This window comes from Lycorma delicatula, chromosome 10 (genome assembly GCF_047948215.1).
Source record: "Lycorma delicatula isolate Av1 chromosome 10, ASM4794821v1, whole genome shotgun sequence".
Classification (NCBI taxonomy): domain Eukaryota; kingdom Metazoa; phylum Arthropoda; class Insecta; order Hemiptera; family Fulgoridae; genus Lycorma; species Lycorma delicatula.
This window is the reverse complement of record NC_134464.1, coordinates 28,372,936-28,400,671: the sequence shown is the minus strand read 5'-3', so window position 1 is coordinate 28,400,671 and position 27,736 is coordinate 28,372,936. Positions and strand designations below refer to the sequence as shown.

General features: G+C 28.1%; 1 protein-coding gene across 1 annotated transcript; it reads right to left on the bottom strand.

Annotated features, from left to right (window-relative positions):
* Positions 1 to 2,131: 2,131 nt before the first annotated feature.
* Positions 2,132 to 27,550, bottom strand: LOC142331307 (endocuticle structural glycoprotein SgAbd-5-like). Its single transcript, XM_075377106.1, has 3 exons — positions 27,415 to 27,550; positions 8,325 to 8,461; positions 2,132 to 2,452 (listed from the first exon to the last, which is right to left on the bottom strand). The coding sequence occupies exons 1-3, from the start codon at positions 27,421 to 27,423 to the stop codon at positions 2,257 to 2,259; spliced, it is 342 nt and encodes a 113-aa protein (XP_075233221.1). The 5' UTR covers positions 27,424 to 27,550; the 3' UTR covers positions 2,132 to 2,256.
* Positions 27,551 to 27,736: the final 186 nt, after the last annotated feature.

Genomic DNA, 27,736 nt, shown 5'->3' with positions numbered 1-27,736 from the left:
AATAATAATTTACAGAAAGTGTTGAAAATGATGTCCATCCACTTTTATAAACTTGTCAACATGTTTTACTATGTTCCTGAATACTCTTGTTAACTTGCCCTGTCTATTTCCTGGATGGCATTGGTAATGTTTGTCTTCAATTCAAGCAGTATGTGTAGATTTCTCCTATAAACAATTTCTTTTAAGTAATCCCACAGAAAGAAGTCTGGATTAGTCAGATCAGGGGATCTTGGTACCACAATCCGTTAGGAATTATTCTTTAACCAAAGAAATCCTGTAGAATTTCCATAGTAGAGAAAGCTGTATGGCAAGTGGTGCTGTCATGTTGCAACCCGCAGTCACATTCGTCCTCTTCAAATAAGACTATGAACTGTTGGATAATTTTTTGGTAGGTGGTAACATCCACAATTTTTAAGAAAAACATGGATGCTATTATTTGTTGTCTTGAAATTGCAAACCATATATTTCACCATATTTTCTGTGGGTGTAGGTGAAATGCAAAGAAAGTGTATGGATTTTCAGTAACCCAGGTAAGGTAGTTCAATGGTTAACTCATCATCGCAAATCAGCTGATTCTGAAGTTGAGAGTTTTAAGGTTCAAATGCTAGTAAAGGCAGTTACTTTTATATTGATTTGAATACTAGATCATGGATATTGTTGTTCTTTGGTGGTTGAGATTTCAATTAACCACACATCTCAAGCTTGTTTGACCTCAGACAAGACTACACTTCATTTACATTCATACACATCCTCATTCATTCTCTAAAGTATACCTTATGATGGTTCCGAAGCCTAAACAGAAAAAGAGAGAGGTCAGAGAGTTGTGAATATTAACATACCCACCAAGGTGAAACCACACATCTGCAAAAAAAGTACTTATCTAAAATGCCAATGTTGCCTCTAATGAAGTCTTTAAACCATTAACAATAGTGAACCCTTTTAGCATAATCAGCATTAGTTAGCTCATGGAAAACCTTAATTCAATACGAATAACATTTCAGCACTTTCTTCACTGCAGTCTGGGCTGAACCTAGTGAAATGTTCTTTTCCCAGCTTAGTCACTCAAAGATTTATGAGCAAATCTTGAACTGCTGCTTTAATGTCTGTAGAACTGCATTGTTATAAATGACCTGTGTTATTAAAATTCTTTAACTTCTGAATAACAATTTTCAGAGGTGTTTCCTTTTCAAATATCTCCCTGAACTTTCACTGACACACAACTTGAGATTTCGTTTTTAAATAAGCCTCCATCATGAATACATGTTCTTCAACGGTTAACTGCACTTTAACAAACAACACACGATTATGCAACCTTATTCAATAACCAGTACTCGATACAGACTGATAATATTCAGATGTGTGGGCAATAAACAGTCCTCGCTTCAGTTCCAGTCATACCAACATCTTCCACATTATTTTACCCGTCTCACACCAATATGCGCATTTAAAAAAAATATATATATATCCATTTAATATAAACTAATGAGTGTTGGGGGCTTTTTTAAGCTGACATGAATACCACTCTTTGTGCATATATATTCTGTGAGCAAATTGATTTTCCTCCATATACTGAGAGCAGCCCTTGAGAAGAGGCTGAACTACATAACTGTTCAGTTAGATTTTTACAATGTACAATTAAGTATTAAGTTATTGTTGATAGTTGTCTTTTATTAACAATAAATATTCTATGATGTTGCAGGACCTAAGTTCAATTACAAGTGAAGTTATTTTAGATAGATTTAAACACTATATTACCAATTAAGGTGTGGTGGTCTTGGAAGTTCTGTTAATATTGCTATCTGAAAATTAGTCAACTTGAATCAGAAGAGACTAGTTTCCAGTTTTAATTTGTAAATACAGGTTGGATGCAATATAATTATTATAAAACACTAAATTTTATGTATTTGAATATTTGTATACCATTTATACAAATATTTCTGTTCATGAGAGAGACTTTCCTATCAGGGCTTGTTTTCTCTTTTTTCAGTTAATGAATCATAATTTATTATCCTACTGATAATGCTGTCTTACCTACCTAATTGGTTCATATATATATATATATATATATATATATATATATATATTTGAAGATATGATCTGATATAAATAAATAAATAAAAATTTATTTATGATATTTTTAATATAGTAAAAAATGAATATAATAAAATTTATACAGAGATTATTTAATACAAGGCATAAATGTCTAACTTGCCCAGTTGTCAGTAATTATAAGTAAGACTATATTTTAATTAATTATTAAGTTGTAGTAATTTTTGGACTGAAACCATTTTCGTCAGCCACATAATCAACTTTATGTGTTTTTCCATCAGATCCTATGTATGAAAATGAACCTTGTGATACAATAGCTGGCTCTTTAGCTGTATTATCTTCATTTGGAACATCTTTTAATTGTCCTGTCTCATCCTTTTTTATACCCAAGTTAGTTTCAAAGCTGGAAAAAAATCAATATCAATCATTTATATATAAATGTTAATTAAAAATTATTTTATGGATGATGAATTAACAAGTAAATATACATTCTTGTCATTTCAATCTTAGATTATTTACAATTCTCTCTTCCTCATCCCTCATAGATAATGAAGGTCAAGTTATCCACTAATATTTCCTCTGAAATAATAATATGGACATCCAATCCATCACACAGTCCTAAATAATAAAATGAAAATTTATAATTTTATAATTACTTTGAAATCACTTTATTTTAAATTTCAATAAAAGATATTTTCTATTTTAATTATTTTTTTTAAATGTAACAATGGTTTTCTTTATAACTTTGTTTTACACAATCTCTCATTACATATGAAGTAGGTACATTTTGGCCCAGTAAAGAAACTAGAATAAAATGTTTACTCAAGAAGCTGTTTCTTGAGTATTATTTTATAATCTAAATCCTTAATAAATTAAGGATCATCATCACAAATCATCTGGTTTCGAAGTCGAGAGTTCTAAGGTTCAAATCCTTATAAAGACAGTTAATTACTGTTATATGGATTTGAATACTAAATCGTGGATACCAGTGTTCTTTATCGTCGATATCAGTGGGTTTCAATTAACCATACATCTCAGGAATGGTCAACCTGAGACTGTACAAGACTGCAATTCATTTACATTCATACATATCATCCTCACTGAAGGATACCTTATGGTGGCTCCAGAGGCTGTATAGAAAAAGAAGAAGAAGATCCTTAATAAATTAGCACATATTCTTATAAAGTAAAGTACCTTCTCAGAAATTGTTCTAAAGTATATATCACTATACTTCCATAAAATTGTGAATTGCAAGAAAAACTGTCAGGAAATAATAATAATAAAATTATTTTTGTTACTTTTTTTAATTTCTTAAAATGGCATTTATTATGAATTATTAGCCTCTAATAAGTATCAGCAGTTTGTTGCACCAAATATTGTTCATCTTTGGTGATCTATTGAAATCAGTTCATTAAATGGGTCTTAAGCCAGTTCCATTTTAACACTTTCAATCACTTGAATGCTACTTTTTAAGTTCTAGATACTGCAGAACCATCAGATATTGTGTACTTAACTATTGTTCATTAATAGTCTATGGTAGTTCTTTGCATAACACCAACTGTCTGTTTTTTTTTTTTTCCAGTCAGCCTTTACTTTATTTTACATCATTGCCAATTGCTGTTGTAGTCCTTATTGCACATTATATCATCTACTTGAAAGGATCTTATGACAGTCCTGACTTATGACAGTCAGGATCTTATATCATCTACTTGAAAGAATCTTCTCAGTTAACCCAATCCATATTCCATTTTCTACTCATCCTATATAATGTGAATTTAGTATTTCATGGAATACTTTGTACATTAAAATTTTTTGTAACCTGTACTTTACATTATATTCTACTCTTTGTCATGTCAAAAAGCTCCAAACTAGGATAAAGTAAATAATAATAATGATTTTTTAATTAATTATAAACAAGAATTTCCACAAACAGAATGGAATTTAGGTTGAAATGCTTTAAAAATGAAGTGATAATGAAAAATCTAACATTCTGTTAGAAAGATGATATATAGAGTATTGGAGATACAAGAATCTAAAAGAGTTGTTTAAAGACCCAGATTTGCTGCAATAAAAAGTAAAATATAGGGTTGTCTGGTCTTCTTCTTAGACAAGGGAAGAGAAATTGATTAAAGCAGTAATTAATGATGAGTGGAGATTAAAGACCCTTGGAAAAATCAAAGAAATCATGATGGTGTAAGAAAAGACCTGAGAATTATGGGGAAGACTGAGGAAGTAGACATATGTGGAAGCAGTTAACAAGTGATCCAGGAAAGTGAGTAAATCCTATTTCAAATTTTTACTAGCAATTAGTAATTATTAATAGTATATTTTTATGAAGGAGGGTTTTGCCTCATTTTGAAGAATAGAAAATGAAGTGTCTCACTTCATGTGTTCTGATGTATTACTGTAAAAGTCTATGAGAATCCAGCGCTAACACTACCTTCAGCCATCTCTGATTTTAAAATTTGTTGCACATATATAACAAATAATAAATTATCTGTTTTTTTTTTTCAGTTGGAAATAATTCTGATTGTTTTGATTAAAAAAACTCTTAATTACTATTTATTCTTTTTGAAATCATTAATCATCATGAAATAGAGATTAAGATAATGTTTCTCTTGTTTAAAATCATATATTATTCAATTTTGATTTTCTAGTTTTTGCAGGAAATATTCTTTTGTATTTTCTTACATATATATGTAAATTAATAAAAAATGATATATGCACTTAACTATTGCAACTGCTTTCATTGTGTATAAAAAAAAAAAAAAAAAAAAAAAAAAAAAAATTGCAAGAAAGATTCACTTAATGTTGGATATGATTTCAGGGCAAAACATTTCTCATTTAGCACACTTAACATTGCTATAAAAATATCATTGACAATTACCAATGAAAATTATAAAGAAAATTGAACTTTTTAATAATAAACTGAACTAAATTCATTCAGTATATAAGATTTTCAAAACTCACATCAAAATGCTTTCAATTGTTTTTATGGCTTTTATGTTGGCATTAGTGTTGGCAGTTTTTTTGTTTGTTTTGAGTTAGACAAACAAATGTAGAATATGTGAAAAAAATATGCTGGATTTGAATTGTGTTCGTTTATTTCACAAACATATATGTTATTTCATAACATTTTGGTGTGTTAAGATGTGGTCCGTTTCCTATTTAAACTATATGTGAAAAAATAAAAATTATTATTAATATGGGTGCCTGTGTGATTTGCATTTTTGAGATGATTGGTAAATACTGACTGTATGTTGCTATAAAGGACTTACAAGTATTTCATTAAAGCTTTATTTGAAGCTGTTTCCTATTTGAATAATTTGAAAGACTGTTTAGAGTTTATTTTCTTTAGAATCATTATATTTGATTATTACGTTTTGCACATAATAAATAATTTGTACTTTTTCTTCTGAAGCATACAATATACCCAAACATTTTTAATGTGCTTTCTTTGAAGCATTGTATATACATACACCTTTGGGTAATGTATTTTTATTTATTTTTTAATTTAATTTATTCTGTTACAGAGTGAGTAAAAAAAATACAGTTATATCTATTTGTGTTAGCTAGGTATTCTATCATTTTGAGTTCTCCTATCTATATGGTATTTAGTATTTGTAATTCTAGACATTAATTAATTAATTTCCTTTCTTATATATTAGGCACTATCTGCAGTATCTGACCTTTGGTATATCATGAAATGAAATTTATCATTATTCTAATTATTATTTACTATATGATAAATTAATCACCTTACTATATATATTAATTTATATGATAAAGAATTTTTTTTAATTATTTTTTCCTAGATGTTAGGTTAGATTAATTTATGTTTTACTGGCCTTTCTTTATGACCTTTCAGGTTAAGGTTGATTTAGGCATTAAAGTTTATATTACAAAGTGAGTTGAGATATATGATAGCTATTAACCTAACAGTGAAAATTCAGCAACTATAGTTTACTTAACAAGTTAAAGTTCAACAGAAATTGTTATTATATGGCAGGCCTCTTTGATGTCAATAGAGGGATTTGATTTGTATTAAATATGTTCTCATAAAGAATCCAGGTAGTATCTATTGTTTTAGACAATAATTCAATTTATTAACCACATCAGGCTTAAGGCCTGAAGACCCTGAAAACTATCATTAGAAGGCTAATGAAAGAGGAGTGAGATCCTTTACTATATTTTCAGAGAATTACAGTAAATAAAGCACTTAATATCATAGAATATAATTTTGACTTAACCCTCAGTTTTTAAACTTAATACATATTTCAACCTCGATTAGATTAGGGTTGGAAATTTGTGTAGGTTACGTTAGGTTAGAGTTGTTAGTTTTGACTATGAACATTTGTCTTTCTTCATAATTCTGTTAAATTTTCCAGTTGTATAAATAAAAAGAATTAATTTATTTTAATAATATTCTTATTAAAAGTACTTTGTAAGTTATGAAATAGATTATATGATATTTAATAAAGACTATACATTTATTATAGAATAATATTTATATTTAAATGATATCATTTATCTTATCTGGTTCTCTTGAAAATAATATTTTCTCTTTCTTATATTCTAAAGACAATTTTATTAAATATTTAAACTAACTTTTTTTTTTTTATAAAAGCTATTCTAAATTAGAATAACATTTTAAAAAGACTTTAGATACCTTTTGGCAAAACCTATTGTACTATCAAAACGTATTCCTCTTTGTAAATCATATATAGTAACATGCTTATAATTGTGAGGTAGTTTATATAAAATAAAATTACTTCAAAAGCTATCATCATATAAAAGTGATAAAATGTTATAAAAAATTCTAAACAGTATAAAAGCTTCTAAAAATAGAAATGGTTACTTCCTTTTCTCATACAAATCAGGTATTTTTACTTTTGACTAATAAGCTATAATATGGTTCTATGGTTCTTTAAAAACTTTAGGATTTTCTTTATTAAATTATAAACCGTTTTCTTATATAGTTGTTATACAGTGTTGATTCTACAACTTCTTTTGATATATCTTTGTATTTAATAGACATTTGTTTTTAAAATAAGAATGTCTGATAAAGTATATTCACATACATAAATATCATATAAGTTAATTTTATCTGAAATTTATACAAATTTTAAGTATTTTACAAAATAATTTAAAGTAATTTAAAATAATTTTAAGTATTAAACAAAATTGATGAATCCTTCATCTTTAAAGTATAATATTCCCAAAGTTCCTATAGCTTCATGTCCTTGTAATAGTAAAACTGATTGACTTTATTTGTCATAGTAAATAAAAATTTGATTTAAATTTATAAAGATTTCAGCTAATTTAATAAAACAATACATAACAATAACACTGAGAATTGCATCCTATATTACTATGTAATTATACTGTTACACATTATAATTTATAGCATTTTTATGATGCTATTGTTTACTTGTATATGTGTTACTAATTAGGATATTGCAGCCTTTCGATCCATTATCATCAGATTATAGTATTTAAAAACATTAAATAACATACATAATACAACATACAATGTGTTACACTTAACTGAACACAATTATATGTATGTCTTATAATTGAAACAACTCATAGATAATAAGGCCAGCAAAATAAAACAAATCTCCTAGAATCAACTTTAGAATCTCCTAGAATCAATTTTTATTTAAAAATAAAAAATACTTTCCTTATACAAACTGTTTTCTAAATAATGTATTTAGAAGCACACATATTTTCTGATGAAGAACTTTCTAATAGGGAATGTAGAAGGTGTATATTTTTAAAAAAAATATGTAAAAATGTGAGTATTAAGAAGTACACACATCTTTTTTTTAAATATTCAGAAATTTGTAATAACATTATTCCTAATTTATATATTTACTTTCCTAATGTATATGTTGCAATCTATTCAACTGGTGAAGCAACCCTGTACAACCCAATGAGATAAAGATGATATGTATGACATGCTAATGACGTGTAATTTTGTACAAATTCAGGCCAACCATTCCTGAGAAGCATGATTAATTGAGCCCCAAACACCAAGCTACACCGGTATCCATGTTTACTAATCAATTACATATAAAAGCAACCAGCTTTTACTAGGATTTAAACCTCAGAACCTTCGACTTGAAAAATCAGCTGTTAAACAATTGATTTATTACGATGAGTTAACTAACACATCAGTCCAGTAGACTAATTTATAAACTATTCTATAAAGTTAGATTATTTACAGTGCTTATAAGAAATAAAATGACTAATTTGTTTTTTATTTTCCTTACCCATACTTATAAGTTCCATCAGGATTAAGCTCATTATATTGAGATATAATTTCGGAATGTGGAAAATCTTGAGGTGATTGTGGAGCTGCATCGATTACTGATATGTAAACACTGAATAATAAAGTTATAAATAATATCTGTCAAAGAAAAATACAGAATAAAGATATAAATATTTATGAATTGTAGATTTATGAAAGCCATAATTTAATATATTAGAAATAAATAAATATTATATTTATAAACCACTTCTAAGTAAAGAAGGAAAAAACAACTAAGATTAAATGAGGTGGAAGTCGTTAAACAATGGATGTAAGTTATGAAGAAAAGAAAGAAAAGGATTTTTTTTTTATATCATAAAATAGGTTTTATGTACTTTAAATTAACGTAAAGTTAAACACTTGTAGAATTTTAAAATAATTTTGTTTCTTATTTTGTATGGTGATTTTGTCATTATGAGGTAGTATAAAAGTTATATTATTTATTTAATAGCTTTTAAAAAATCATTTTTGTTGAGTTTAACCTGTCTGACGTCAGACATAATCTTAAATAAGCTCTGATTATAAATCACTGTATGAATTTTTTAGTATTGAATACAAAAACGTCCCTGGAATAAAATTATTATAAATTATTAATACAATTAATTTATTGATTATATTATAAATACAAAAAAATGTAATCTACATTAAAAAATAAAAAATTTCATTACATAATTTCTATAGTACATATATTTTATATTTATTCTATACACATAATCATATGGGGTTAAAGAAATCTTTATATGAATTAATTCTTTGTATTAATATACACGGATCAACATTTCAATATAAAAAATTAGTATGTGAAGATGATACAGAGGAGATTGGACACAACAACCCCACCTGAAAATCAAATGAATGGTAAATCTCTTTTCTTAGTTTATGTATTTATTTTTCAGAATTAAGCTCTACTATTTTTAATTATGAATTAGCTATATCAAAAATTTAATTTATTATTAGGAAATTAAACTTTAACCCAATTATGTACCCTAACACTAGGACATCGGATTATATTTTTTGAGACCATTTCATGTTGTAATATATCTACATAATACAGTACATTCTGTAAATAATCTTTTTTTTTTAAATTAGCATTTTATTAAAAATTTACATGAAGAAAGCCTAGATTAAACATTCCCCTTTATTAAAACCTTTTTTTCATGTAACTAAACCATTTCTATTTTTTATTATTATGGACCAGAATGTGTAAGTACTAATATTTTAACAAAAAAGATAAGATGAATGAAATAATGGTGAAAAAATGCAGATCTTTATGTGAATCACATTTAAAACCAGTAAATCTAGAAGTTAATTTATTTAGAAATAAATTGGATGTAACTTTTCTTCATTACTTTTGAATTTTTATGTAGGCAAAAAAAAACATAACCTACATAAGAATTAAAAATTAAATTTTAAGAATGAGGTAATTATCAAGAAGGAAAAATAATATTTTAAGATTTGCCTATGATACTATTCTTTTGATATAATTAACTATAAGCTAAAAAAAAAGAATTTGAATGACCAAGAGAGAAATTCAATTTGAAAATAAATCAGAATAAAACAAAAGAAATTAATTATATACAAATAAATGAAATTCAACCTTACCAACAATTAATAACCTGTAAACAAATAATATAAAAGTGACTGAGGAGGGAAAATAATGATGATTCTGATTTTCATACTTGCAATTACTCGTACAAGGTAGGAGTTCTTAGAGATGAAACTATTTTGGAAGTTCCAGTATGTGATAAATCATTTCTATCATTGCACGGAATTTCTGCAAGCAGCTTCAGACTATACAGTCATCTAAAAGCAATTGGTACAGTTAAAGAAGATGGTAGAGGTCAACATCAGAACAGACCCAAGAAAGTGCCTGCAGAAACATTTGAAAAATTTACAGCCACATTAAATCTTTGAAGTCACACACTAGTCACTACAGCCTTAAAGATGGTAAAAGCCTATATTTGCCATTTGAATTGAATGTTTTCAAATTGAACGAAATGTACATGGAAATAAATCCAGACATCTTATGAGTCTTATCATACTATATTTGTTTGTGATTACAATTTGCATTTGGCTATCCAAGAAGTGATACTTGTAGCACTTGTGATAAGTTTGTTATTAAAATAGATGCCCTGAAGACAGCAAGTGCAGTCACAGTTGAAGACAAAAATAATATTGAACCACAAATCCATAAAATGAAAATGGAACATGAATTATTCAAAAGAAAAGCAGATAAATTTTTTGCAATAAAAAGAAAAGTTAAACTGGAAAGTCGGAAATTTAAAGCTTGTATTGTTCGAGGCCATATGCATGGATTATCAGAGAAATTTGCATGTACCAAATATATCTACTGACATGTATTACTGTCGTAAACTGTCATATTACCTTTTTAATGAACACATTTTATATGATTAAACATCAGGTTTTTTTTTATATGATGAATCTTTAGCTCAGAAAGGTGCTCAAGATGTGTGTTCTTTAATGTATGACCTTATTTTTAATCAACTATCTCCTCCTATAAATGAACTGATTATTTTTTTGTAACTTTTGTGGTGAGCAAAATAAGAATTATTCTGTTATACAGTTTGTTTATTACATTGTACAATTTTTGCAAATGATTAAACAGTATTGAAAATGGTTTTTCCCATAAGAGGCCATAGCTATATGGAATGTGACCGTAACACAGCATTTATTAATCAAAACACTTGAGCTGAGACTCCCAAAGGCTGGGCTGATCATATAAAAATTATAAGGCAGTCTTCTTTTACATTTATAGTTAAAGAATGTGACCAACTACTGTTTAGGACCTGGAATTCTTTTTTTACGGGACTCTTCAAAAACACATGCAGTTTTCCCATAAGACCTATTAGAGAATTGTTAGTCAGAAAGGAATTTCCTCAACTGGTTTTTTATAGAAACACTTTCTGTGGTACTTGGCTGTCTGGTGTAATTACCCTACCAGATCATGAACAGTGCGGATTTTTATAACTTATAAGGAATTTGAACAGCCAGAGCCTTTGTATTCAAGGCGAATTCCTGTGTAAAAACCAAAATTTGAGGATTTACAAGTTTTAAAAAAGTTTTTTCACAGTGAAGCCCAAAAATTCTATGACAAACTTAATTTTGATGAAAAATTACATGAAGATGATGGTGGTGATCAATAATTTTTCTATGTAGGTTAAAAAGCTTCTTTGGAAATCGTTTTGTTTTAAAATAAAAATCTCATTTATAAAAATGTATAATTTCATTAATAAAATAAAATTCTAACGATTGGTACATTTTATTTATTTATTTTAAGTTGTGCATGTGAGTGAGTGGGTGAGGTACGACAGATGTGTGTGTTTGTGTGCATGTATACATGAGTGCGAGTATTTTTAGTGTTTATTTCAAAAAATAATTTTTCTGTAAAAATTGATAAAATATTTAAAATAGCAAGAAATTATCATAATTAAATAATTCACAGTTCTTGAAGATAATACGAACTAGGAAAGAATGTTCATCTTTTTTAACGTGAAAATTTTGTATAAAGTTAAAATTTTTTGTATCCCTTTTGATTATGTTAAATTTTGTGTACATCTATTGATATACTACTCTGTTAGGTTCCATAAAATAATGTTCTTGAAGCAATAACGGATAATAAATATTAAATGAGATATTTTTAGTTGAACTTAAAATTGCATTTTCTCAAAAACGACCCGGCTGGACATTCATCCTTTTTCCCCTGTGCCCTTCAAATGTTTTTTGGTGTTTATGAATCAACTTACAGTTTACGTCTGCCTAATTTTACTTTTAAAACATTTCGAACAAATGTCTCAGAAGAGATTTTATATGCACGTCTACAAAGTTATTAATTTTCGTTCTGATTCAATTTGATTACAGTCATTTTAATTTTAAGAAAACTCATTAAAATTATGGACCAATGAATCATGTCTTGTAATGTTTTCGAGACAATTTTGTAAATACTTTAATAATTATGTAATTTATGTAATTATAAATATTTGATAAGTAATTATTTACTTTTTAAATTTCTAAAAAAAACTAATTAATACCTAAGTTGATAATAAAGTTAATTGAGAATGTAATCAGAATTAATGATTATAATTCAAATAAACAGTGTCAATTTTCAAAATTAGTATTTTGATCTAACATTAAATTTTGAAAAATGATTTATTCTGGATGTTATTTCTGGCATTTTATTTATAGATTTAGTGTTGGTTACCTGTATTCATAAATTGTCACTTTATGTAATTCATGAAAATTATCCTATGCGTTTGGAAGTTATATTTACACTCTCTATAAGATTTTTATTTGTTTATTTATTACTTATAAGAACAAATTATATTTTCCTTTTTATTTACAAAAAGTTTTATATTTTATTAGAATTATTTATAAGAGATTTTACTTTTCTTGTGCATCATTATTTTTCTCTTTAAATATAAATTATTCATATCTGTAGTCAGGAACTCCCTTTGCAGGTAATATTATTTCCGTATTTTATATTACAATTGGATGTTTTTAAGAAAGGAAATCAAATTCAGTTTTTACTTTTAAGTTTTTTTTTTTCAGAAAATACAGAGATATAAGGATTCAAAAAATATATATATGTAAAAATGTATATGTATATGTATATATGTATCTGTATGCACCTAATCCATATTGTTATTAAATAAACTACATTTTCTATGTTGAGTACTATTTACCTTTCTAAGCTTCATTCTTTTATTATATGTTGACGCGTTTCAGATTAGCTCCATTGTCAAAATTTAAGAAGAGACAGACTTATAGGCCACATACTAAGGCATCTTGGAATAGTCGCTTTAATATTGGAAGGACAGGTAGAAGGGAAAATTTGTGTAGGCAGGCCACGTTTGGAATATGTAAAACAAATTGTTAGGGATGTAGGATGTAGAGCGTATACTGAAATGAAACGACTAGCACTAGATAGGAAATCTTGGAGAGCTGCATCAAACCAGTCAAATGACTGAAGACAAAAAAAAAAAGTCAAAATTTATTGTACTGGTACTTTTATATCACAGTACAGTTACTTAGAATATATTAGGAACATGGATGACACTATTAGTAATTAAAAAAGGAATAAATAATAATGAAAAAAAGTTTCTCGAAGAAACGAACAAATTTCACCAAACATTTAATATATGATGGAAAAAGAAAGAGATGAAACTATTAATTTTTTAGACCTAACAATAAAAGGAAATAATACTAATTTAGATTTTGAAATAAACAGAAAAGGAACTATATAGTAACATCAAGCATACGATTTGAATCACCCAATGGAGCATAAATTACCAGCTTTTAGATAAATGATGGAAAGACTATATAAATTACTATTAAAGAAATCCAGCATATAAAAAAGAGTTAAACACTAATTTTCATACAGCAAAAAATAATTGGTATAAAAAAAAGAAATGATCAGAAAAATGAAGAAAAATAGAAATAAAAAAAATTAAAACAACAAATGATAAAGAAACCTTTAAATGAGTAAATCAGCACGTACAGAAAAATATATTTACCTAATTAAACAATTCCTTAGTAAATACAAAAATGGTTATAAATACAAATAATATACTAAAAAAGACTTTTAGTAGTAATGTAAAAAAAAAAGATAATAACAATGTATATACAAAATAAAATGTAAATCCAATGCAACATGCACTGGACAAACAGGAAGAACATTAAAATTAAGATACAGCGAACACATAAGATCTTTTAAAAATAAAAAAAAAACAAGATTTAATAAAACGATGTACCCCAATGAAAATAAAAGAATTATTGAAACTAATTCACAATTGTATTGAAGGAAGAAGAATGAAGAACATTTTAGAAAATTTATAAATCTTCAATTAAAAAGTAAAAATAAAGCGATCATAAATGAGCAGATCAACAATTAAGCAAATGTCCTTTTCAAGAACCTCCATTTACTAAAAAGAGGAAATAGGTAAATAAAATTAATAAATAAATATAACTATTAATTAGAAATAAACAAGAAGAAGGACAGATAAGGCATGACATCAAATAAAGGGGGAGCGTTGACTAAACGTTATATACAGATTAAAAAAAAAATTAAAAGTACTAGTACAATAAGTTTTGACAATGGAATTATTCCGAAACGCGTCAAATATAATAAAAGAAAGAAGCTAAGAAACGTAAACAATACTCAACATAGAAATCATATTGTTCTTAGCAGAAAATATAATAATAATTATTATTTAATAACAACAAAATACGTTTTATTAATAGTATTTTAATGAGGATGCGTGCTTTTGGTATTCTCTACTTTAAAATTATCAACTTAATAAAAAAAATCCCTCACTAAGCGTTCTCCAGATCGAAAATTAATACTACCGTTCTCTTTTACTTTCAATATAATATAAATTGTATCTGAAACATTTATCCTCAAATTGTTTTTCTTTATTACAAGATGAACATCTGAAATCAATATATGAAAATAAAAATCCATATAAATAAATATTTGTATTAGAAACAAAGTGAAAAAAATAAATTTGAAGAGAAAATAGTATTCCTTTTAAAATTAGCATAGGAAGACGCCGCATGATTTGTCTTCGAAAATGATTCGGTTATCTTGTCAGAAAATTCCAAAATATCAACATAACAAAAGCTCATATTATAAGAAACAGCAGGTCTAATAATATCTTTCGAAATAACATAACGTATGACAAGTATTAAGAATGCCCCTAGTTTTTTAAAAACCAGGTATGGAAAAATAAAAAGAAGTAAAGCAGTTTATATACTTCGAAAAAGTGCACAATGGAATGGCCATGAAAAAATAGTTCTAAGAAATCGGGCTAACAAAATAGAATTGGCTAATCATATAACACGAAAGATGGACAACAAAAAATGTATCGTAAATGCAAAATGAAGCCATTCGATGCCTTCACTTTGGATTTGCATTTGTATCTGTATTCAAATGAATACGATGATTCATCTAGAAGTTTGTACGCTACAGAATTTTTGACAATGATCAACAAAATAAATGTAAAAGAAAGTGAACAGATATTTATTTTTTTCTGTTTATGTTGCAATCTGTTCAACCAATGAATAAAAAGCAAATCCCACTGCCCAATGAGATGAGGATGATATGTATGACATATAAATGAAGTGTGGTCTTGTAAAGATTCAACCCACTGGGTTGGTCTAGTGGTGAACTCGTCATCACAAATCCGCTGATTTTGAAGTCGACAGTACTAAGGTTCCAATCTTTGGAATGCCAGTTGCTTTTATACGGATTTGAATACTAGATCCTAAATACCGATATTCTTTGGTGGTTGGGTTTCAATTAATCACACATCTCAGGAATGGTCGACCTGAGACTGTACAAGACTACACTTCATTTACATTCATGCATATCAACCTTTTTTTTTTTTTTTCTCCTTCTCGCCCCGACCGGATATCCATTTAAGTATACGCAGTCGGGGAGAGTGTCCATATACTCAAAGGAGGCGTCCCCCACCAACCGGCAGCACGTCCGGCACAGCAGGTTAGCCTCACCGGTCTCGGATCTTTTATTTTCCATTGGCCATGCCTCCAATTCCCCACCTCATGGCTAAGGTCCGGCAACGCCGTCCCTCAGCCGCTCGGCAGGGAACCGGGTCTCGGTCTTTATCTTTTTCCATGCCTCAAACCGGCGGCACCGACCCCACTAAGCACCAAGGCACCCACAGGGCCGACACCGCCGGCCGGGACTCGGTCTTAACTTTACCCCACAGGAGTTCCCTCCCCAGGAGGAAGTTTTCCCCAGGAGGAGTTTTCCCCAGGAGTTCCCTCCCTTCTCAGGAACCCGCACACCTCAGCATGCGGGCCCTCCACGGAGGGACTATCCTCCCTTCCCTACTTTAACTACGACCCCCGTCTTCTGTCTTCGTCTTGAATTTAATACGGAGAATTTCCCCCACGAACTTCTTGAACCAGTCCCAATTTTCCTGACTATACACCATCCAATTAATTAAATTGTCAGGGGTCAGTCTATTAATTAAAATGTCCCGTCTATTATCAGCCCATCTGGGACATGCGAAGATGGTGTGTTCTACATTGTCGATCTCCTGACAATAAACGCATTGTTGGGTGGCCCTCTTCCCAATTCTGAATAAATATTGACCAAAACAACCATGGCCTGTCAATAGTTGCGTGCTGTAGAAGTTCACGTCACCCAGTCTCTTGCCAACCCATGTATTTATGTTGGGGATTAGCCTTCTCGTCCAATCCCCAACTCTTGAGTGCGCCCACGCACTCTGCCACTCTTGCTGTATTAGCTCTATGGTCTCAGCTCTGGGAAGTCCCGTGGCTCTTAATGTCCTCTCACTAATTTGCAAATCTATAGGGGGAACTTCTGTTATTATACACAACGCATCATACGACACTGTTCTGTAGCCTGCAGCCACCCTAAGCAGAGCGAGTCTATGAACACTTTTTAGTTTAGTTTTATTTCTCTGTATATTTATTGCATTTCCCAATACCGGGGCCATATACTTCGGAGGTTGATACGTATCAACCTCCGAAGTAATATCTTAATGTAGTTCTGGAGTCTAAACAGAAAAAGGGAGTCTTGTACAGACTCAAGTCAACCATTTCTGAGACGAGTACTTAATTGAACCTCAACCACCAAATTTCCCCGATATCTACTGCCTAGTGCTGAGATCCATATTAAAGAAACTAATTTTTACTAGAATTTGAACCTCAAACTTTCGACTTCGAAAATCAGCTGTTAAACCACTGATTTACGTCGACGAGTTAACCACTAGACCAGCCCGATGGGTTAAGAAATTTTTAAGGAAAATAATTAAATTTGTGTACATCTGAATATTTACATAAAGGGAAACAATCATAAAATATTATGAAAAAAAGAAAAAATACTTCACCCAAAAATCAAAATGGGATTCAATTACTAAAATCTAATGATGAAATTTACAAAAAACAAAAAAATATTTTATAAAGTATTAATAAGCAAAGATTAGATTTTATGGATTCATTTTCCGAATGAATAATAATGGATTAATTTTACAAGTTTTCTTTTTACTTTTACTGCAGAAAATAATAAACCAAATTGGTTCATGAAAACAGAAAAAAAACTTGTAAAAGAATATATTTCCGTTGATGATTGACTTATTTAGGAAAAAGTTAATTTGAATTCTGGAAAACGCAAAGAAAGAAAAAGAGAAAAGAAAAAAGAAATAAAAAAATAGATGGAAAAGAATCATAGAAAAAAGTTTTGAGAATTAGAATATTATAGAAGAGAAAACGCTGGAATAAGGAATATTAATTGTGTTCTATAGTTGACCGTAACAAAAAAAGTCCGTAAGACTTTTTTTAAATTTGATAGGGAAATATCCTTCAATAAAACATCTATTTATTATATGTTCAAGTGGTTTTGCTATGTACTAATAGTTACTTATTTTTTTTTAAGCAAGAAGCATTAAAACTACCGATTCCAGACAAGTTATTTTTTTAATTTTTTATTACATTTCATATTTCAGTAATATTTTCCGGTTTAAGAAACAGGTTATTTATTAGAGGATGGAAGTAACGAAAGAGGCAGATTAAAGTTATTTGTATTTTTAATATCGCATTTGCATATTTTTTTCAACATTTGTAAAGTATTTATTTAATTTATTAGGTTCAATTTTCTGTTACGTAATATACATTCATCCTAACCCGGCTGAGGATTGGACCATTAGTGTACCCACGCCCACCTATTTGACTCTCCTCAGCAGAACTATGAGGCGTGAAATATAAACTGGTCCGTACATCACTTGTTCATAGAAAGATTCAAAGAGTGGGCAACTCTTTGAATCTTTCTTTTCTTTTCTTGTTTAGCATCCTGGAATTACCGTTCAGATATTACTTCAGAGGATGATGCGTATGAGTGTAAATGAAGTATAGTCTTGTACAGTCTCAGTTCGACCATTCCTGAGATGTGTGGTTAATTGAAACCCAACCACCAAAGAACACCGGTATCCACGATCTAGTATTCAAATCCGTATAAAAGTAACTGCCTTTACTAGGACTAGAACGCTGGAACTCTCGATTTCCAAATCAGCTGATTTGGGAGACGTGTTCACCACTTGACCAACCCGGTGGGTTAATGTTCGGATCTATTCAACAAAAATTAGACCTGGGTTCAGATGTGAAGTGATTACTACACCGGAAGGAATTCATAAAAAGACTGCTGTGGTTTCTCTATGATAATGGGATGAAGAACGTAATTTAGCGGTTTTGCTTAGTTTGTGTAATTTAAGTTGTGTTTATTGTATCTTGTTTTTGGTTTTTGTTATTTATTGTTTATTATTTACTATCATGTAGTTACATTTAAGTCGCTAATGACTATAATTGTTGATGCGACTATAAATAAAAATATTAAAAAAAAAACTAATTTCAAAAGTTTTAGCCTAAACAAATTTTCGTTGCGAAAATATAATATTCGTGTTATGCCAACCAAGATAATTGTCGTGTTGAAATTCATAAAATAAAGGTAGAAATGAAAATAAAATATTTATATATGAACAAATGATAACATAACTCATAAAAATACTTACATGTTTGAATATATGGTCAATGAAACTAACAAATTAATTTTATGCAAAGTCACGAAACACAAATAATAATTTTAATTACTGCATTATTATTATATCATCACTATTTGTACGACTTAAATAAAAATTTCTTTATAAAATATTAAAATTACATTTTTAAAAGGTTTATTATTTTAATTTAATTAAAAATAAAATACCTTTAAAAACACGCAACTAGTTTGATTAAATATTGCAAGAAAAGTATGTATTAAGTAATATTTAATAATTCTCTAATCTCATCATTGTTAATTAAAATTCATGAATAGATTTTCTTTGTGGTAATTAATTAATTCGTTCATTTAATTATATTTTCTTATTATTTAATATTAGCAATTATTTAATATTAGCAATTAATTTTTTTCACGAATTTGTTGTATAAGTTTTATTTACTTTAAAGACTTTCATCTAAGTTAAGTTTTTTTATTTACTGTGTTTACCTATAATTTAGTTGTTATGTAATTATTATATCCATTTTATTACACGACTGGCCGAAAAGGTATGTAATGTATTTAGGATGTATTTATGTTTGTTCCACCGAAGCAGCTCAACGGCCAAACCGATTTAGATATATTATCCCGCGTTGGAATCTTTACGTTTCCGGGACTGTCGAACGCCATATAAATATGTATATATATATATATATATATATATATATATATATATACATGTAAAAAAATTGTTTCCGAAATGAAACGACTAGCACTTGATAGGGAATCTTGTAGAGCTGCATCAAACCAGTTAAATGACTGAAGACAAAAAAAAAACGTGTAATAGTGGAGATTTGCCGGTTGAAACAGAAGCTTTAATGAACTGTGAACTGTGATCCTTGAACACTGTGTTTGCTGGGTTTGAACTTAATGATTCAATCGAATGAATATTATTATAAAAATAATAAAAAAAATCTGATGTGGGCACCACATTACTTCCTTGTACGCCTATTAAATTACGTATACACATTTTTTGCTGAATTTCATTCAAACTTATTTCATTTGAAAGTGAGATACCATCCTTCTCCAATTGTTTAATAAAGTGGACAGTTACACAATTGCTGAAATATTAGTTTTTATTAATATCAAATTTTTATACAATTATTGATTCAACAATCTTACATAAAATATTACGATAGAGTAAAAGTCCCTTTATTACTCCTTATACTAGATCAGTATTATTCGTATCTTCGTGAGTTTCTGATTAACAAATGTTTCAGATGTCTGGTGTGTCGTATAAATAAAATTTAATAATACACGTAATTAAACTATTCCGTTTAATGAACTCCTGTATACTGGTTACAAATGCTAATTTCGACCTAACGGTGTAAAATATTCAATTTTATTATTAGATTATTTGGTGAATTATCAAAAATGAGAAAGAAACAATCATACAGGAAAAAAGAAAGATAAAATGAAAAAATATATCTCAAAAAAACGACAAGAAAATGAATATGAAGAGGAAGAAAATGTTAAAACTAAAGAAAGAATAAAAAGATTAAGAGAGGATGATGAATATAAAGAGAGAGAATTTGAAAACTAGAGAACGTGTACACAAATTAAGATCAGAAGAATTATATCAACCAAAGAGCAATTAAATGATTGGCAACAAAAAACAAATAAACGAAATGATGATCAACTTCGACTTAGGGAGAATGTTGTCCGACAATATCAGAGGAGTAATGAATTAAAAGATAAGAATTTTTTGCAATTTATTACAAATCGGGCATGTATGCTTCAGTGTATATGTTGTTATTGTTCAGTTGCTTGTAGTTAACTTTAATGTCTATAAAATTAAACAGAAACTCCAGAAATAATACGATTCTAAATCATAATTTTCAATTAATATTAAATACGCGTAATTACAAATCTATTACATACAGACATACGTAATAACGCCTATTAAATTACATGCACACACTTTTAAAAGTGCATAAAATTTTATTTCACTAATAACTTCGGATTTTATTACATATATATTTTTTTTATTGTTATTATTGAATAATTATTTATTGTAAAAGTTTTTTACAATCACGAGTTAATAATTATTAATAAATGAATACATTTAAATTAAAAAAAAAAGTTAAAAAAAAGACAATGAAATCTGATTCGAACCGACTTGCCTTCCCCTTATAAGATTCAAATATTTCATTAGTTAAAATTTAATTTGGCTATAACTCTGGAACCAATGAAAATAAGTACCACTTACGATATAGCGTTGAAAAGCCCTTAGTGAGGGCTTATTACTGCAGTTAATAAAAGTCCAAAATCCATTTTTTTTTGGTTTTGGGCTTTTTTGGACACTTTTGGTTCAGTCGATTGCAATCAAAAGGGGAGGTGAACAATTAGATATTACAACAGTCCTAAATCCAAAATTTCAACATCATGCAGCTAATCGTTTTTTGTATTATGCGAGATACATACGTTCATACGTACAGATGTCACGCCGAAACCAGTCAAAATGGATTCAGGGATGGTCAAAATGGATATTTCTGTTGAAATCTGAAAACCGAAATTTTTCGTGAACACAATACTTCCTTTACTTCGTGCAAGGATGTAAAAAGTTATAAAAATTAAGAAACACAACTGCCAAAAAATTAAAAAAATAAAATAATTGAACTAAAAAATCGACAATAAATCGAACTAAACAAAAGAGAACAGGGAATGGGAAAAAGAACATCGTTAAGCGTGCCAGCCTCCGTGGCGCGAGTGGTAGTGTCTCGGCCTTTCATCCGGAGGTCCCGGGTTCGAATCCCGGTCAGGCATGGCATTTTCAGAAACATTACAAATCATTCATCTCATACTCTGAAGAATGCCTAACAGTGGATCCGAAGGTCAAAAAAAAAAAAACACATCGTTAAGGAGTATTTAATTAAGTAAAATAATGGGTGATCAATCAACAGTCGAGGGGCTCTGAAAGGTTATTATATTATGTTAAAGAGCTTTCTGATTGTATTTAAATATTTTTGTTGAAGGACAAAATTTTCTTATCGATGTAAGACCTGGTGAGAACTTAACCATTAGACAATCTTAAATGCCTGTTATTTCTGCAACATGAAATATATATATATATTTTTAAAAATTAGCGGTCAATGGGCTCTGAATAATAATTGTCTTATATTAAAGAGCCCCCCCCCCCCCGACTACATTTAAATATTTCCGTTGAAGGACAAAATTTTCTTATCGATGTAAGATCTGGTGAAAACTTAAAACATTAGACAATCTTAAATGCCTGCTATTTCTACAACACGAAAAGTATGCTTAAACAAATTAAAATTATCTGAAAGTTAATTGGTCACCCATTATTTTATTTAATTAAATACCGCATAACGATGTTTACAGTCCTTTATTTCCATACCTTGTTTCTTTTTTTTAGTTTGATTTATTGCCGTTTTTTAATTCAATTTATTTATTTATATTTTTTGGCAGTCATGTTTTTTTAAAATTTTTGTAATTGTTTTTATTATTTAATAGTTTTTTCACTGAATTACAGATTTAAATTTCCAAAATGGAACTTAGTTCATCTATAGAGAAATTACTTTTTCAATTACCTATTTTAATTTAAATATTATTAGGCTTCAAAGAGCGATACGCATCTTGTATAATTAATTCATAATTTGCATGTACAATGATCAAAAAAATTTCACATAGATTTGGTTAAATGATTACAAAAACTGTTAAACGTATTATATAACACGAGGTATAAGAGGATATAATTTCGAATAATGATTTGGAAGAAAGTTTTAAATATTTAATTTATATAGCTTAAAATTTTTCTTTAGAAAGTAAGAGTAATCCACACGGCAGAAATGGCTTAATATGAATGCTGAATAGAAAAAAATTATGTTTTAAATTGGTTTCACTAAAAATAACATCAAGAAAGGGAGTCCGACAAGGATGTTCCCTATCTCCGTTACTTTTTAATCTTTACATGGAACTAGCAGTTAATGATGTTAAAGAACAATTTAGATTCGGAGTAACAGTACAAGGTGAAAAGATAAACATGCTACGATTTGCTGATGATATAGTAATTCTAGCCGAGAATAAAAAGGATTTAGAAGAAACAATGAACGGCATAGATGAAGTCCTACGCAAGAACTATCGCGTGAAAATAAACAAGAACAAAACAAAAGTATTGAAATGTAGTAGAAATAACAAAGATGGACCACTGAATGTGAAAATAGGAGGAGAAAAGATTATGGAGCTAGAAGAATTTTGTTATTTGGGAAGTAGAATTACTAAAGATGGATGAAGCAGGAGCGATATAAAATGCCGAATAGCACAAGCTAAACGAGCCTTCAGTAAGAAATATAATTTGTTTACATCAAAAATTAATTTAAATGTCATGAAAAGATTTTTGAATGTGTATGTTTGGAGTGTCGCTTTATATGGAAGTGAAACTTGGACAATCCGAGTATCTGAGAAGAAAAGATTAGAAGCTTTTGAAATGTGGTGCTATAGGAGAATGTTAAAAATCAGATGGGAGGATAACGTGACAAATGAAGATGTATTGCGGCAAATAGATGAAGAAAGAAGCATTTGGAAAAATACAGTTAAAAGAAGAGACAGACTTATAGGCCACATACTAAGGCATCCTGGAATAGTCGCTTTATTATCGGAAGGACAGGTAGAAGGGAAAAATTGTGTAGGCAGGCCACGTTTGGAATATGTAAAACAAATTGTTAGGGATGTAGGATGTAGAGGGCATACTGAAATGAAACGACTAGCACTAGATAGGGAATCTTGGAGAGCTGCATCAAACCAGTCAAATGACTGAAGACAAAAAAAAAAATAATAACATCTATGTGAAAATAAGCGAAAGAACTGTTGGAAAAGTTTATTCAAGATCATTAAAGATTCCAAGGGTTTCTGGAAGAGTTTTCCCATTTTAAGAAGAAAAACTTTTACGTGAGAACAGATTTTTTTATAATAATGATCAAATATTTTAGGCAACTACTGAATCCAAACCTTTGAAAGAATAATATTCATTGAATCTTATTGGTGGAGGGTATATCAAAATGAGTAATTTGTGTTGAATAGCATAGGTTAAGATATTCGCTAAAAGTTAAATACGCTAAAGTCGCCGGCGATGATAAGCTATTGTACGAAATTTTCAAATATAAACCGGACAATTTTTTAAAAAAAATTTTTTAAACTTTATAATCGAATTTTTGAGGATGTGTACCAACTAATTTTAAAAGCTCTATCATATTTTCGATTCATAAAAAGGGTGTTGTTATAAATCAATTTTCTTATTGTAGGGGGATTTTGTTTAGTAATGTGGCTAAAATATGTTTACCGATTTACTGCTGGATAGACCTGAAGCATAGATTATTATCAGCAAAATGTTTTTAAAAATTTTAAATATTAACATTAAAATTAAATGTTAATTTAATGTTATTACATTTTAAGTTTAATGTTAGTTTTTTTTCCTGGCCTCTAAAAAATATTAATATCTAAGTTAATAATAGTTTTAGTAGTTTTTTATTCTAAATTTATTGAATTATATTATTCTTAATTTATTACCAATTAATTTGTTTCTCTGCAATAAAATCAAAGATCTTATTAAAATTAATTATGACATTAAAAAATTTATGATATAAAGTATGATTTCATTGTCTTGCAATAAATCGGCTTATTATTTTTTTTAGCTGGTTTTTCATGTAATATTCCTTTAATCAAGGATTAAATATGCACGTGATACGTATTTTAATAATTTTTATAACTGTATAGAAATTATGTTTTATTCCGGTTTGTTTAAAATTCCTTTTTACTTCCTTGTACAAAGTAAAAGAAGTATTGCGATCACGAAAAATTTCGGTTTTCAGATTTCAACGAAAATATACATTTTGACCATCCCTGTATTCATTTTTACTAATTTCGGCGTGATGTTTATACGTACGTACGTATGTATCTCGTATAACTCAAAAATGAGTAGCCATTGAATGTTGAAATTTTGGATTTAGGACTGTTGTAACATCTAGTTGCGTACCTCTCCTTTAGATTGCAATCGATTGGATCAAAAGTGTCCAAAAAAGCTCAAAATCCAAGAAAATTTGGATTTTGGACTTTTTTTAACTGTAGTAATCAACCTTCTCATTGAGAGCTTTTCAACGATGTATCATAAGTGATACTTATTTTTATTGGTTTCAGAGTTATAGCCAAATAAAATTTTAATTATTAAATGTGTGGATCTTATAAGGGGAAGGCACATCGGTTCAAATGCGTCTTCATTTCCTTTTTTTTTAAATTTAAATATATTGATTTATTAATAATTATTTATCTCTGATTGTAAAAAAAATTACAATAAATAATTATTCAATATAACAATAATTAAAATATATATATATATATATATATATATATATATATATAAAATCAGAAGTTATTAGTAAAGTAAAATTTTCTGTACTTTTAAAAATGTGTATATGTAATTTAATAGGCGTACAAGGAAGTCATATGGTGTCCACATCAGATTTGGTGAAATATTTATGCATTTGTTTCAGTCTACTTATTAAATAACGTTATAAAATTTAATAACCTTCTTCTGTTTCGTTTTTTTTCATTTTGTTGATGGTTACATCATAAGAATTTAAAAATTTAGTATTAAATAGATATAAAAGTAACTTTTATTTAAAGTGTAATAAAGGGACCTTAATATTTCAGGTAAGATTATCGAATTAATAATTGTATAAATATTTGATGTTAATAAAATCTAATATTTTATCAATTGTGTAATCGTCCACTTTTATTAAAGAATTGGACGATCGTATCTCACTTTCAAATGAAATAAGTTTAAATAAAGTGCAGCAAAAATGTGTAAATATGTAATTTAATAGACGTACAAGGAAGTCATGTGGTATACACATCAGATTTTTTCTTTTGTGAGCAATTTATGATGAATTTGTATTTTGACTATGTTTCCAGTTAAAGCTAGGAAAATTAAGGAATTACAATATTTCATTTAATTAAGTTATGTCATTATAGTATAGATAGATATATGCTTTTGTTATTATTTTTTTCATTTTTTGTCAGTAATGTTACATTTCTGACGGCCATTGGCCTTGAGTGTAATCTTTGTAATTTAAAATTTGACAATATTAGTGATAAGGGGAATAAATAATAGTCATATTAGTGATAAGGGTATGGTTTATTCTCAATACACTCATTAATAATTTTCTTTTTAAATTTTAAGTTTGTCCATTTTAGTACTTTAGTCTACTTTAATAGTATTTCAACTTGAATTTTTTTCCGTTAATTGTTATTCAAAATTTAATGTTTACTTTTTTTCGTATAACACTATTGTATTTAAAAGAGTCTAATATAATAGCAGGGATATAGTGTATGGTAGTTTCGTGTTAGTAAATTCAAATTTGCTCCCTCCTCGATAGCAGATGATAATGGTTGGTTGGTGGTACAATCCGATGAAATCGCAGTTCTAGCTTAAGGTATTTATAATTTTTAGAACCTTTTACTTATTAAGACTGTTTTCTAATATTTGTTTCTGCTCAATGAAGACGACTGTTATTATTTATTTATTTTATTTAATAGATAAAATATCGAGTACAGAAGTCATTAGTTTTATATTTATAAAAGCAAGATTTGTCTTACAAGTCAAAACCACATTACAAGATGTAAAGATACTTATGAAAAGTAATGTAGAGACTAACACAGATATTATTCTGAAACTAATACAGATGACGAAAAGAGTCGTCTAATAAATAAAGAATAAATTTTTGGACAATATAATTTATAAGGCTCTAACAATATTTTAATCCCAATTATAATAAAGAATTAAATTTTTATTTCCAAAAAAATATGTATAAAAAACTTGCATTATTTCTCAACTAATATTTTTTTACAGCATTCCTTCAAAATACGGGTACATTATTAAGTAAAATGTACATCAGGATCATACAAATCCTAAAATGCAAGCGTAGGATTTATCTAAAAATTTCCTGATATTCTCTGACCCTTGACGTCAAAGTACTACCTAAACGTATAAAAATAGGTCTCATTGAAATGTTGGATTATATCTTCTTGGATGGACGACAAAATGTTAGATTTAATATTTAGATTTATTAGATCAGGGCCAAGTTTGATTTTCTTCTTTTTTTAAAAAAGACTTTGGAGTCAACAGTAAGATTAAATTTTGTTTCGAAATAATAGCGTTTCTAGAAAACTCGATGTTTAAACAAATTTACCCATTTTCTTTATAATCATTATATTTTGAAACAGATAAAGAATAAAGTTAATTAATATTGATTGTTTTTTTAAAAATCAATCACAGTTCTTCCTGTATTTTGAATTTACGTATAATTACAATATCGTAAAATCCATAGAAAATTACTAGCATCCGTTAAAATTCTGTACAACTAAATTAGCCTAGAGTACACGACAAATATTTTATAAGAAAAAAAAGAATTTAATTAAAATCGTTTTTAAAAATTAAAATACTTACATAATACATGATGATTTAAATCGTTCAAAGAGTATTTAAACTGAAATAACTTACTACTCCTGAGTCTAATTCACTAACATATAGTGATAATATACTCTTGATTTGCAGTTCGATTACAGACTGACTAATCAGTAAGTGTTTAAGCCTTTTTATGCAAAATAATGTTGCGTATTCAAGTATATTATTTTAACCGTTAGAAAGTAATTAAATAAATATATTTTTTATCATCGATGTCTTAATAGTAAAAAAATTACAAAAAAAATCATAAAATAATAGAAATTATTTTTTATAATGTATACTATTATATTATCATACAAGTAAT

Excerpts from the sequence above, each read along its gene's own strand:
- LOC142331307 (XM_075377106.1), bottom strand. Across the intron at positions 2,453-8,324 it reads GATGGAACTTATAAGTATGG|CTTTGAAACTAACTTGGGTA; the intron begins GTAAGGAAAATA and ends ATTTTTTTCCAG.